The sequence below is a fragment of the Frieseomelitta varia genome, unplaced genomic scaffold (assembly GCF_011392965.1).
Source record: "Frieseomelitta varia isolate USP_RPSP 00005682 unplaced genomic scaffold, Fvar_1.2 scaffold_418, whole genome shotgun sequence".
Lineage (NCBI taxonomy): Eukaryota > Metazoa > Arthropoda > Insecta > Hymenoptera > Apidae > Frieseomelitta > Frieseomelitta varia.
This window is the reverse complement of record NW_025110166.1, coordinates 770,353-784,609: the sequence shown is the minus strand read 5'-3', so window position 1 is coordinate 784,609 and position 14,257 is coordinate 770,353. Positions and strand designations below refer to the sequence as shown.

The following is a 14,257-nucleotide window of genomic DNA, read 5'->3' as shown; positions in this document are numbered from 1 at the left end:
ACAAAGAAAAATAACCAAAAGTGTTAAATAAATTAAGTATTTTTTATGGATTTTTATATAAAATTTCAGAAGAAAGAACTGAAAAATGGTATAATTGTACATTAGATCGTTTGCAACGTTCTTTTCTTACTAATACTAACTATATGCCTAATAAAAGCAACATCTGCGCCATATGCTGACTTCTTCGCAATAATCGGGTCGATCTTAAAAATCCAACGTCTGACCCAAATAAATTAAACCGTTTTTATAAATTTTCGTATAAAATTTCCAAATATTGTAATTTTACATCAAAAATCAGTGTGCAATATCTCTATACTACCTTTGTTAGATACTTTTGGGCTGACGCTTTCACGGGACTCGGGTCGATTTTCAACGATCCTACCATCCGTTAAGCTGCTGAACCCTGATGAATATTGACTTCTCGAAGAAGCTCTATTCGGCGCCATGGCCACCAACGGAATTCCTATTTTACTTTCCAAATGAGTACCGTTCCCACTCACGGATTCTTGATTCTCCCCAGTTTGCTGTTCAGCGTTCAATTCGTACCGATCGATCAGTGATTTCACACATTTCGGGATGGAACGCACAACAGGAGGATCCATTATCGGTATACCAACTTCGTTGAAATCTCCTTTCCTCTGTAGTTTATCGTCTTGCCTCTTCCTCGAGAATTCGAAACTACTAGTTTTCGAGGAACCATCCACGTGTCTCATTTTTCTTGGGTCATCGTAGTTGTCCGGATTGGGAAATTCGCGTCTGAAGGGTGAGCTCTTGGTCGAAGAGCTCCGATCGCTGTTATAAACCGGTTCATACTCCTTTCCCGTGATACGCCTTCGCGATCTTGGCTCCACGCTGCTCAAATCACTTTCCACATCCGAGTCGAGATCCAACGGCCTGTAGGCCACTTTTGTTGTCGAATCTTTTCTACTTTCTTCGTCGCTGGAACTCAGCTCGTCTTCCGAATCCAAGTTTCGAATGGCGGACTTTTGACTTTGTGATGTTTGGTTCAGTGACGATTTCGAATCCGTTCGCCGATCACCGGGACCAATAGGACCGTACTTCAGCATCGCTGTTCCTTCGTTTTGTCTCTCTTCTGTTTCCTTCGGTGGATCATCGTTCAGAGATCTTGTCGATTTTTTAAACTCTTCGTTCGTGATTTCTACTCGGACTGGTGTATCATCTAGAGAAGGTTAATTTTAATTTAATTCTTTTGCTACAATCATTATACGTAAATAACATTTTAATTGAGAGATAGTATATTCCTAATCTTCTTTAAGTACTTACATTACAATTTTCATAACGTAATTTTCAAATTTATGAAATTAAAGAGATGAATAAATATGAAATTAAAACAAAGGTACTGATTATTCATAAATATTACACTGCGGATTTTTATGTATGTTAAAATTTTTATAAATTATGAAGAAATGGAATCTAAATAGAAATTTATTTTATCTGCTATATGTACTTTATTTTGAATATTTTTTATATTCTTGCACATAGACAATGTATCTACATTGTGTGCAATTTTACTAACTTTCAATCTCTTATAAATGCATTAAAAATTCGCATATTGCTGTCGTTTTAATATTTTTATTGTAAATATTCTGCACATTGAATGTAAATGATTTATAGAAAATTACTTTCTAAATGTATTGAATAATATTAAATTTAAATTTAACTTTAGAGTAACAACAATTCGTGTGCATCACCTAATACATTATTTATTGAAATAATATGTTAATTTTTATTTATTTCTCAATCCTTATGTATTACTTGCTTAATTAATAGATCAGTATATAAAAAATAAATCAAGTAACATCAAGTCAATATTATATTAAAATTATATTAAACATGATGTTACATAAAAAGTTAAATATTTTTTTGACCAATGACAGTTTCAAGTTGTGTATATTTTGAGGTGGTTTTAAATTAAATGACAATTATTTTCGAGAATATCAATTCGTAGAAAAAAGTAGTTTTATTGATCTAGGATTAGATTGAAACTGAATCTCTATGATTTGATTTGGTCTCATGACAGATCACAATGAAAAATTAAGTATCTGTATAATAGTGGATATGAAAAATATTATAAGTACTTACTGTTACAGGTAGGATCAGTTTGTCTGTTTTCTTGATTGGACACAGTGTCAGGATTGCGAACGAATTCTCTCAATTCAGTTATTGCTGTTGGCTGTTCTTCTTTCTGAACATAAAACTCCAAATCTCTGCTGAAGATCCACACTAGGATTTTTAATATAACGGATAGGGCTAATAGTGAACCTGTCATATAGGACAAATAGTTGCCAAGCTTTAGACCATCGTGAAGACGACACGAAGTTCTTTGAGTTCCCCAATATTGGCACGTTAGACTCGCAATCATATCGTAAAGAATTTTTCCAAGAATATTCCCGAATATAGCGAACCATGTCATCCAAAAGCCTATGCTGATAGCCTTGTCTTGCACGTTCACTGATCTCAAGATTATTAACAAATCTCCCACAAAAGTCGAGGCAACTAATAAGCACGCCAACAGACTTCCAAACTGAAGAAGAGAAAAACACATGTTTGCAAAGGAATTCTTATTCTAATTTTTATTTTGTAAAGTCATTAGATTGATAAATTTTCGTAGTGAATTTAAATTTTTGGAAATGTAATTAAAAAGCTTGAATACTGAAAATTGTTGTACACACAAAGGTATCAAATATAACAGCAGACACTATACTTTGGATGATTTATGTAATTCTTCACATCAAATGTATTTTATGCAATTTTGCACTAAAAAAATTTTATTATATTATAAATAGATCTACTATGCTAATTGCATAAAATATTTTCTTGTTCAAAATATATAACTGCTAAATACAATTCTTTTCGTAATAAAATAATAATTCTTTTTATCTCTAATTCGATTAAATATTCAATAAATTGAATCATTCTTCTATCTTTCATTTAACTAAAAATGTTTAACTGCACTGTACATTTATTGCTAATAAATACCAACCAACTAATAGTATATTAATTAATTGAACATTGGAATGGGAGGTTCTATCTGTACAAATACTATCGCAAAGAACAATAAAATATTCACCTCAAAAAGTATCCAATTAACTTGACAGTTGTTTGAGGTGCAAGGTCCGTCGATCGCTTCCGTTTTCTCAGCTCCCGTCATTTCTCCTACGCAACTGCAACCACTGTAAGTCGTTATGCCATTTCTAAGTTCGAAAGAAGTGCATCCAGCATGACAAGGACTGTAGAAGGTGAACGTGCCTTTGTTATCGCAGACAGGACGGAAGTCAGCATCGTTCGAACAACCACAATTTCTATTGCAATACTTCAGCAAGACGAGGCTAAAAAAATGTATATTGAAGTAATAACAAGCATTATCATTTTGTATATATTGAAGTAATAACAAGCATTATCATTTTGTACAAATATGTTCGAAAATTAATAATTAAACTACGGACGTTTATGTAATTTTGGGAAATTTCAAGATACAAAAATCTATATAATAAACATTTCTAAAAGAAATGAATTTAATAAAATTATTAAATAAACTTAATAAATTTACATAAAAAAACATAATAAACTTATTATTACATATACTTGATACAAAAAATTAATTTTAATGTTCATGAAGATATAAAATTATACATAGATCTGCAATTTAGTCACAATATTATTGAATATTATTTCATTTGTCAAGTGTAATGTACTTACGATCCTCTTTTAGTTGTGCCAACAATAGGATTTTTCTTACAAGTTGTAGCAGATAATGAAAATATAATTGCAGACGCTAAAAGTACAACGACAATGCCGTAACCAATAACATATTTAGCGCCAGGTTTCGCTTTTGCAATAACTAAACCAGAAACAATCACGATTAAGCCAACAAGAACAGGTTTCAAGATATCTGAAATTGTAGATAATGTATTAATAATAATATATTAAATAATATATCCTTATATATATATATATATATATAATTAAATATAATTAATATATTAGACAATACAACTATATATATATTTATATTTATATTTATGTATTATAAAAATTATTTCTTCGACATTCTATCTAGTAACAAATTTAATAATTTAATTCTAAAATATATAAATAATATAACATAATATATTTATTATAATATATATAAATATTTTCATGTTTCAAAATAAAATTTATATCTTACTTGATATTAATCTTGACGAAACTGGATCCTCGAAACCGAGTAACATTCCAGTTGGTTTCGGTACATGAAATCTCGACTGCGCAATAAGATTCTCGAAACCAATGAAATTCGTAATGGCCATAAGATAAAAGGTACAAGCAATAACTTGACAAAGCAATATTTTATTACTGAACAATCTACCTATTGATGGCCAGAAATTAGAACTACCAACTTTCTGACTAACCATCCTCCGAGGCGTTCGATTTTGATTGTTAGAAATGTTTAATAAAGAGGCAGCAGCTTTTTCGACAACCTAATTCAATGAATATCCTTTTATTAAGTTTTAATTGCATTCAAAATATATATTAAATGTCACTAATTATTAATTTAATATTTATTTGATATTGAGAAATTAATCAAATATTAAATATATTTAAGTATTATTAATTTAGTATTATAAGCGTTAATAATTATTAAGCTAAATATTATTTAATTATTAATTAATAATTAAATCTTTTCACTTATTAGTAAAATTATTACTAAGAAGTAAAAATGATTATTCATGTTAACTACGATTAACAGACTATGAATTTTTATGTAAATTCAATTTTTTAAAAATGTAATTGAAAAAGTAAAATCTTGACAACAATCTTATTTTATGTACCGAACTATACTTTGGACATTTAATGTATTTTTTTATATTCTGTGTATTTAAAACTTTTCATATTTTTATATTTTCATATTGCATTTAAAAGTTTCCTACAAATGTAAAAATCCGTAGTCCAATAATTAAATAAGTGAAAATGATCAGTCAATTACCTCAGATGGTAACATTCGAGGGAACCATGAAAGAAGTAAACCAGGAACAATAAGTAATATTGTTAAAATTGGTAATCCTAACCACCATGCACCGATTTGTTCTCTATAAGATTCTATAGGATTCAAAGTCTCTGAATCAACTCTGTAACAACAAGAATTTTCAGAAAGAATTGAATATATGTATTATAAGTAAATTATATATAACTATTTTGAATTTTGAGTAATACTATCACTCTGGATAAGATTATTTTGACTTTTATTATTCTTAAAACAATGGTATTCGATAACTCTTAATATTTTTTATGGAGTATGCAATCGAATTTATGTAAAATACAATAAAATATAAGTAAAATATTTGTATATTTTCAATATTAGTTTACTATGTAATTTCAAATGATGTACATCGAATTATTGAAAATTATGAACAGGATTAATTCTTTATAATGAATTGATTATGAAAAATAATAAAGTTAATAAAGAATCATTGATTATGGAATATAATATAATTGTAAATATATTGCAAGAGAATGTAGATTATAGTAAATTAAGAAATAGAAGATATGTAGTTTGCTCTTTAATAAACTTGTTAATATGGCCAATAAATATTAAAGATAATAGTAATAAAATTAAAATTTATTCTGGTTCAACAGTTTACTTCTAGTAGTGTATTATATAGACATTATTATTAAAAAATATATTCTATCTAATACTCTGAATATTAGCAAAGTTCGTGCCCTCATAAAATTCTGCACCATTTTAATAGAACGTTGATTTTAAGTTCATGGCTAATTTAATAACATATAATTATTTAACCCTCTTAGTAACCAAAAATCGATATAACATTTCGATTTTTCATATGCAATAAAGAATGTAACGAAAACTTTTATACTATAGCCTATATAATACAATTACCATTTACAAAAGAAAATATGTGTGTTTTATTGAGCTTTATTTACATGAAAAAATTATAAGATATTAAGAGGGTTAGTATTAAAAGAATTATGCAATAGCAACTTTATAAGAAAGTATAATTATTGTATGATAAATTATAAATACCTAAGTGAACAGTATTAAAATTATTAAAGAAGATCAAGAGCTTTAAATATTCTACCAAGAAAGTAAATATTTTAGTTAATTTCTGGATAGTGAAAAATAAATTTTTTCTAGAGCAAAATATTTCCGGATGAAATTTATAATTGACAATGATTTTAAGATATGCTGTGACATTATCAGATATTAAACAAAATTTTAATTATGTTGAATGCTCACCTAAGGCAAAGCCATGCCAAGATACATCCCAGAAGAAAACCGAAAATCTTCACGGCAATAAGAACACCAATAAAAGCAGCTATATGTTTTTTCTTTGTGTTGTCATCCAAATAGGACACACCTAATGCAAAGTATGCAATATTTGCGATACCAGATATGATTTGTACAACGAAGATCGCTGCAAATGTGAAATAACAGGGCTCATCTTCTTTTACAACAATTCTAGAAGAACTGTCTGAACACAGATCTCGACTATCATCTGTAAAAGAGAACATAGTTGTAATTATTAATAGTTCTTCACTACTTTAATAGTCTATCACTACTTTATCTTTCTGAAATTAAGAATATTTTTTATTTGAAGGAAGAAAAGGAAACATTAATATATTATACAATCAATATACATATTTTTATTAAATTCAAATTGTAATTTATCGTGATTTAACTTTTATAAGGATTTTTATGGTGATTTTTCACTACTATAAATTTGATTATTGTTGATTACACTTTTTGGTAAGAATTTTCCTTTAAATTATTAACAATTTTTCTGAAGCAAATGACATCTTTATGCAAGAAATATTGGTACATTGAAGATCTTCATGATAAAAAGTAATCAATAAGTAAAATTCTAAATTTAATGAATCGTTACTATTAGGAAGAGATTAAAATATTGAAACATTTGATCAATTATGATGTTATTTCATTTCACTTATTTGAACATGTATTATTTTACTAAAATAGTATAATGCAATTTCAGAATTTTGTAAAAGACTATACGACATTTAAACATTGCATTATTCTATAGACACAATGTGAAATGATTTGTATGGGTATAAGAAGAAATTTTTTTGATGAAAAGTTGATAATTTTTTATTTTGTTTTGATAAGTTAAAACGAATGTCATAGAAAAAAATAATGCAATTCGCAATTTTCAATAACGAAGATGAGAAAGTTTCAGAATTGCGTTTATACATTTCACTATCATTTCAAATACAAAATAAATTTTTAATACTATACGAGTATTTGTATTAATTATATTAATTATATTTTTTATTGTATTATTACTATAATTAGTAATTAGTTAATAAATATTTCTTATAGAAATAACCGGAATGTTTCCTTTCTATCTGATATAAATGATCAAGAACGATCACGAAGACCTTGCACGTCGTTTTAAATGATGGCTGCCTGAAGATTAATAAATTGTTTTTCATTAAAACTTCACTGCTTGTGAAGAGCATAACTGTACCGATGACAATGAAAAATTGTCGATCATTTAAACTGATATAACTTCGTAAAAAGAAGATCATATAACGATCCACTTGATCTTATATTAAAGCTTCTGTTTTAAGTAAGTTTGTTTTCTTTTTAAAATGATTTAAAATGATTTTACATTATATAAAGTAAAGATAGATATTCTCGAAAATTGTAAAAGTTCAAATACTAAACAATTAATAAGTTATTCATTGATACGAGTAACAAATTTAGTTGCATATATTGTATCAATAACAAGTATGATTATGATTAAATAAGGAATGGAATTGCAATTTATTACTCGCCTGCGTATATCGACATATGCGTCACGTTTTCGGTTTCTTCGACAACTTTGATTTGATGCGTTAGATGAGGAATTATCATAATAAAGTACGAAACACTTTGCAGAAGAACTATACCACCAATCCATGCAGCTCTATGAATTCTGTCACCCCAATACGCGACGATTACGCCAAAAACGAAGGGCGTCAAATCGGATGCGACAAGTATCCATTCTGCAAAATTCAGGAAGAGTAATTAACAGATAGATTACAAATTTTCATGCAAATTTGTATTTTTGAGAATATAATTTAAAAAATAGAATCTTGAAAAGAAAACTGTTTTATATGATAAACATTTTTATATAATATAATATGAATTTTATAATGTAAATGTTATATAATATAACAAAATGTTATATAATATAAATTTATATTATTCATACTATGTTAATATATCATAGTATTCATATATTTTTTTCATACTATGTTCTACCTTAAAATTTCCTATAAAAGCAAAACAATCAGCAATCTAGTGTAATTTAGTGATATCTTCATTCTTCAAATTTCACTCTTTACACGAAAAAACACTTTTCAAAATTTATATAATTATTGTATAATAATCTGCTAAAGTTGATGAGTCTTTAATTTATTATATAAATGAATAAACTGCGAATTTAAATTATGTATTACATAATATTTAATTATTTTATAATTTACTAAAATTGATAAGAGTTTTTTAAATTCGTAATATCGATAAATAGATTGTAGATTTATATTTATTTACAGGAAATTTAATTATTATACAATCCTAATTATTTATTTAATTATTATATAATCCATTAAAATTAATATAACAATTTTTAGTTTATCATATTAATGAATAAATTGTATGTTTACAAAAAAAATTAATATAATATATAACAATACATAAAATATCCAAAATTAAATACTTGTTGCAACTTAGATAGAAGAACTTGTATTTAACAAAAGAAATAAAAGATTTATTTAGATTCGATTTGTTTAATACTCAAATAATATCGTTGAATTGTAAATAACTATAATCATTTATGTTAAATTATTCAAATTCGGTGCACTTGATTTTATTTTATATTTTATATTTTCCATGATAGAGATTCAATTAAATTAAAAATTCTAAATAAATTGAGAACTAATAATAAGTAATTTAACTCCATATGATTCTCAATGGCCCAATGATACTAATTAAAACATAATTATGTTTCTATAAACGTATAAATTTCAATTTTTAATTTTAAAAAGTCATAGGACAAGTAATTAAAACAATTGAAATACATGCCCATTACATAAGGATCAAATTGAAATCTCCTTGCTATCGTAGGCCCTGTTATGTAGAAATACGCGTAAGCAGCAGCTTGTATTAAACCAACCCATGACAGTAGGCCAACGAAGAGTCGTCGGGTTGCAAATTTTGCTAATTTCGGGCATGGTAATTGTCCACAACCACAGTCAATCGACTCGCTCGGTATCGGATTTGCTGGACCAGCCAGACCACCGTCCACTTCTGAACGCATCACTTCTTGAAGATGTACAGTCATTCCTTCAAAATGAAATCAACTTCTTTTACTTATGTTAACAAATAAATTAATTACAAATAAAGAAGATGGATTTTCATTGTTGGATTTTTTTAATTTATGGTGACGTTAGGATACGACATTTAATTCCTGTCGATAGACAGGACACAACATAATAATTTGTTTTTGATATACTTATTATTGAAATTTTATAACGTATAGTACTTTTCCAATTTAATTTTAAAATACCACGTTTAATTTTTCTGGTCAATTCACCATAATAATGTTTGCATTGATATTATTGATTTTTGTGTTAATAATATTGAATTTATCAATTGAATGTGATAAGTATAATAAATTATACTATACTAGAGTTAAAATATTTAATAGTTCGTGAATATTAACTATGATATGTGTATCTTTATCTTTTTTAAATACTAATTATAAATATCTTCATATCGTTTTTAAATTAATATTTAATATTTAACGTTGTAATATTAATACCAGTATAATAATATATTCAATAATATCTTCGCGATAATTGAGGCGATACTGAACTACTGAACTATATTTTATGACAATATAATAAATATAACAAATTTTATCACAATGCCATAGATATTAAACGAAAGTGATACAACTGGTAACTTTGGTAACTCAAAAACTCGCCAATATTTCTTTCGCATCGTGTCAGTTTTAACTGAAGAATTAAATTCTAACATTAGCTGTATTCGTACACGTAACACCAGTTGTAATCGAATTAGTAATGTATTTCACGTGTCTAACTCATGTGTCACGATGAATCATCCAATGACGTCTCATAGGATTCATGGAATTTTTAATGAAATTCCTCTACACTGGAAAATCCTCGTCGCACTTCACGCGTGAATTATTTGTCACTTACGATTCGTAATATCGAGAAACTAACTCAGTTTTACCGACTAACTTTCAGCAAACTTTGTCAACTTACTTCCGAAAGAAGGCGATCAATCAACAACCTCTATTTTTACGCACTGTTCAACACACCGATTTCTGTACCGATGCAACTGCGAAAACTACAACGTTCAATCACATTGTTTACGTTGGTCAGCAACTGGAGTTTCGACTGGTTTTTATCGTGCGGTTTGTTTCGTTTCACAAAAACGGGTTAATAAAGAGAGGGCCTACTAACGTGAGGCCAAAGGCGAGGCACTTTTAGTCGACGCACGTTATCTTGTTACAGATACGCTGCTCAGATATCTTTCGATAAAGGTGGAGCGTAATATACGCATGTGCTACAATAGGAGACGGTAATGCTCGTACCTCGAGTCGGGCAGGAAAAATATTTATGAGATGCGTACGTCGACGATATGTCGACGATATGTCGATCATCCGTAAATTCGATATTTAAATGGGCGAACGATATTATCGGTAGAGATTCTTGTCGGTGAAAATTTTTATCGGTGTGATTAAACCATCTCTCGTATGAAGCATTTAATAATTTCATAATTTAGTTTGATTAACAATTGCACGATTGTATGGGAAAGTCACATTGTGAAATATTTATTTTGATTGAGAAATTTTCTGACACGTCAACGATGAATCGCATGTTATTGTTCGATACTATTTTTATTTGTAGGTTCAGTTCAGATTAAATTTGTTTTCTTCTTTTCGTATTTTTCATCTTATTTTAATTGATGTTATTTTTCGTACAAAGGAAAAGTGTAATACAAAATGAACGAATTGAAATTTTAATTAAAACTTTTTAACCATAATTATGTCAAATGATATTAATTATTGCAAACTTCATACGTTCTGTAAATATATTTTCAATTTTTTCATGTACAATGTGTTCATACATGTGTTTATCATAATGTAATTTGTTATTGCAAATAACTCTTAAAATTATAATAGACTTCAGTAAATATAATATATATGCGTACTAAGTATATTATACTTATATATTTATATTTATATAAAATTGAAATACCTAATAGTTCATAAATATTAAATATAATATTAATTATTTATTATATTAATATTAATTACATATGTTATAAATGTATATTATATTAATACAATATTATTAATTAATAATATAATACATTGTATTAATTAATGCAATATTATATTAATAGATAATGCTTAATATTATACTTAATAATACAGTTAATATTTATAAACTAGATAAAAACAATATAATTATTTAATGTATTATATGTAATATCATAATATTAAATAGTGTTTTGAAAATGATTAATTGTACACATATTCCATATTTTAACATATAATGTAATAATTATAGAATAAAAATAATACAAGAAGTAATTCTAAGCTCACATTTATAGAATTACATATTTTTTAAATGTTTTTTGTTTACTCAGTTAACTTATATTACATATATATATACTATATTGGCTTAACTTATATTATATAGTATACATCATTGCAAATCTTTTGTTAATATTTTTTCTTCAATTTTTTTTACAATATCATTGTAAATAATATCGTAGATAATAATCAAAGTTTGGAAAAAACTCATGTAGCATATTTTTCACTTACTCAGTTCTTCGATCTAAAGGTAGTTCATAGAATTAAAGATTAAACGGTTATCAGTAAATATCCAAGACAAGATTATTTAAGAATCTAAGAACTACACGATCACTTTCAATGCATCAATCACTAAAGAATATTCGAAAAAGTCTTAAATAGGTATAGACTAATAGATAGTAATAAAGTATAATCGAACTGAAGATATACTGCCATATCTGTAATTTCTTTGTATTAATTATAAACACATTCAAAATTTTATTAGAACAACGTTTGAAACTTTAATTAATGTCTTCGGATGAATACATTAGCATAAACTTGCGTATTTAACGTGGTATATGAATGAACGAATGTTTAATTAATCACCAAAGTCTTATGAAATCTCTCGGGACATTAAGAATGTCAAAGATGTCAGATAATATTCATCGATATCCACACGGGTTAAATTTCAATATTCATAATATTTGAGAAAGAAAGACAAAATTCGACGCTATGGAACAGACGTCGGAAATCTTTTCATTAGAAAGGGCAATCAGAATGATGAGCTTACGAGAAAAGGCACTTTATCTTAATTTCAGGAGGAAAAATTGTAACCACACAATATTTAATACTATTCATTTCAAATGAATTTATTAATATAAAATTCTATTTATAAACTTAAGTGTGTATTTAAAAAGAAGAAATTAATGATATACCTACCTAAATTAATGATTTTCAACTAATTAAAATTTGTTATGTAGTTGGAATTTTTGGATCTCATGCAGTGATCCAAATGAGAATCGTTGTTGTGATCGATAGTTAAGTTTCAAATATTTTATATCTAAAAAGAAATATTAAATACTCTCGAAATATAGAGCAACATTATATATTTTAAGAATATATTTTCTGAATCTTTAAATGGATTGGGGCCACTGAAGCCCCAATATATAATTAATAATAAACATAATTTAAATTATGAAATTCTTCATTATTTCTAATGCTGCAAAGGAAAATTTATTTCTATTCACCAATTTGATATAAATATAAACTCCTACTATTACAAAAGAATTAAGTTTACTCAAGGATTAATAGCATGAATGGAAAGCAAATAGTTTTATCAATATTTTATAATTATTAATTTTTAATTAATTTTCTAAGCAATTTTTGATCGATATTTTGTATTTATTACTTCTAGTAAATTTTCTAAATAATTCTAAATAATTTTGTACCGATATTTCATATTTATTATTTTAAATTAATTTTCTAAATCATTTTTTTATCGATGTTTTATATTTATAATTTCTAATTAATATTTTAATTAATGTTCTTAGCTCTTTATATCTAGAATTAAGTTACCTATGACACTTTTATTAAATTTTTGTGCCATTGTAAACACAGAAAAGAAACTTTCCAGAATAAAGCTTCCCTATTTTTCAAATTTCTTAATATTCGAACATTATATTATAAAAGTAAAACTGTCTACTAGTAGCATCTGATTTTCTAGTAGAAATTCTGTTGTAATAACATTCGAATATTAAAATTTAAATAGAGATTTACATAAAGGAGCTTATATTGTAGGTATTATATTTCTTAAGTGGTAAACCAAAAAAATAAAAAAAATAGACATATAAACACAAGAAATATTTATTATATACAAATTATTATTATGTCGAATAATATGCACGGTACTTTTAATAATTGTTAAAATATAAATTAAAAATTAATAAAGACTATTTTCATCAACATTTTATACTTATAAACTCTGATTAATTTGTTTACTAACGTTCTCAATAGGTATTATGATCAATACTTTCTAATTAATTTTCTAATTAATGTTCTCAATAAGTGGCAGCTATTATTATAAATATTTTACACTTACAGTTTCTAGTTTCAAGTATATTCGGTATTACTAATAGTATAGTAATACGATCATCTTAAAAATATTTCACGAACACTTGATTTATTACCGATTTCTGATATAAAATATCTCCTTTCGATTCGATACTCCGTATTGGCCGAAAGAGCCGATCGGTAAGAAGAATTCCCGAAAACCCATCCAATTTCGAAAATGGCAGCGACCGGTTTCACGAGGTTCGGCCAAGCTCTAACGCTTCGAGAAAGGAGTTAGCACGCTTAAGCACACTTAAGTCGCTGCCATAAGAAAATGACGAATGCCAATTAGCATATGAAAAGCTTCCCTCGTTCGCCAGTTCGGTTGGTCGAGCTGCGCTCGACTCCTCGGGGGCTGTTACTTCGTTCGGCATGCTTGGCAGGGCGATCACGTTTTTGAATATTAAGGGCAGGATTACACTGAGGGCTTAACGCGCGAAATTTAGTCCGGCGGAGCCAGAAACGAAAAGAAATCACCCTTAAGACCCCGATGTAACGGAGGAGCGGTAGACACGAGAAAA

General features: G+C 27.1%; 1 protein-coding gene across 1 annotated transcript; it reads right to left on the bottom strand.

Annotated features, from left to right (window-relative positions):
* Window positions 1-23: 23 nt before the first annotated feature.
* On the bottom strand, window positions 24-10,801 carry LOC122531835 (solute carrier organic anion transporter family member 74D-like). Its single transcript, XM_043660074.1, has 10 exons — window positions 10,309-10,801; window positions 9,104-9,364; window positions 7,813-8,022; window positions 6,257-6,515; window positions 4,988-5,129; window positions 4,190-4,481; window positions 3,721-3,913; window positions 3,092-3,350; window positions 2,104-2,545; window positions 24-1,180 (listed from the first exon to the last, which is right to left on the bottom strand). Exons 2-10 carry the CDS (start codon window positions 9,360-9,362, stop codon window positions 288-290), a joined length of 2,949 nt encoding a protein of 982 aa, XP_043516009.1. The 5' UTR covers window positions 9,363-9,364; window positions 10,309-10,801; the 3' UTR covers window positions 24-287.
* Window positions 10,802-14,257: the final 3,456 nt, after the last annotated feature.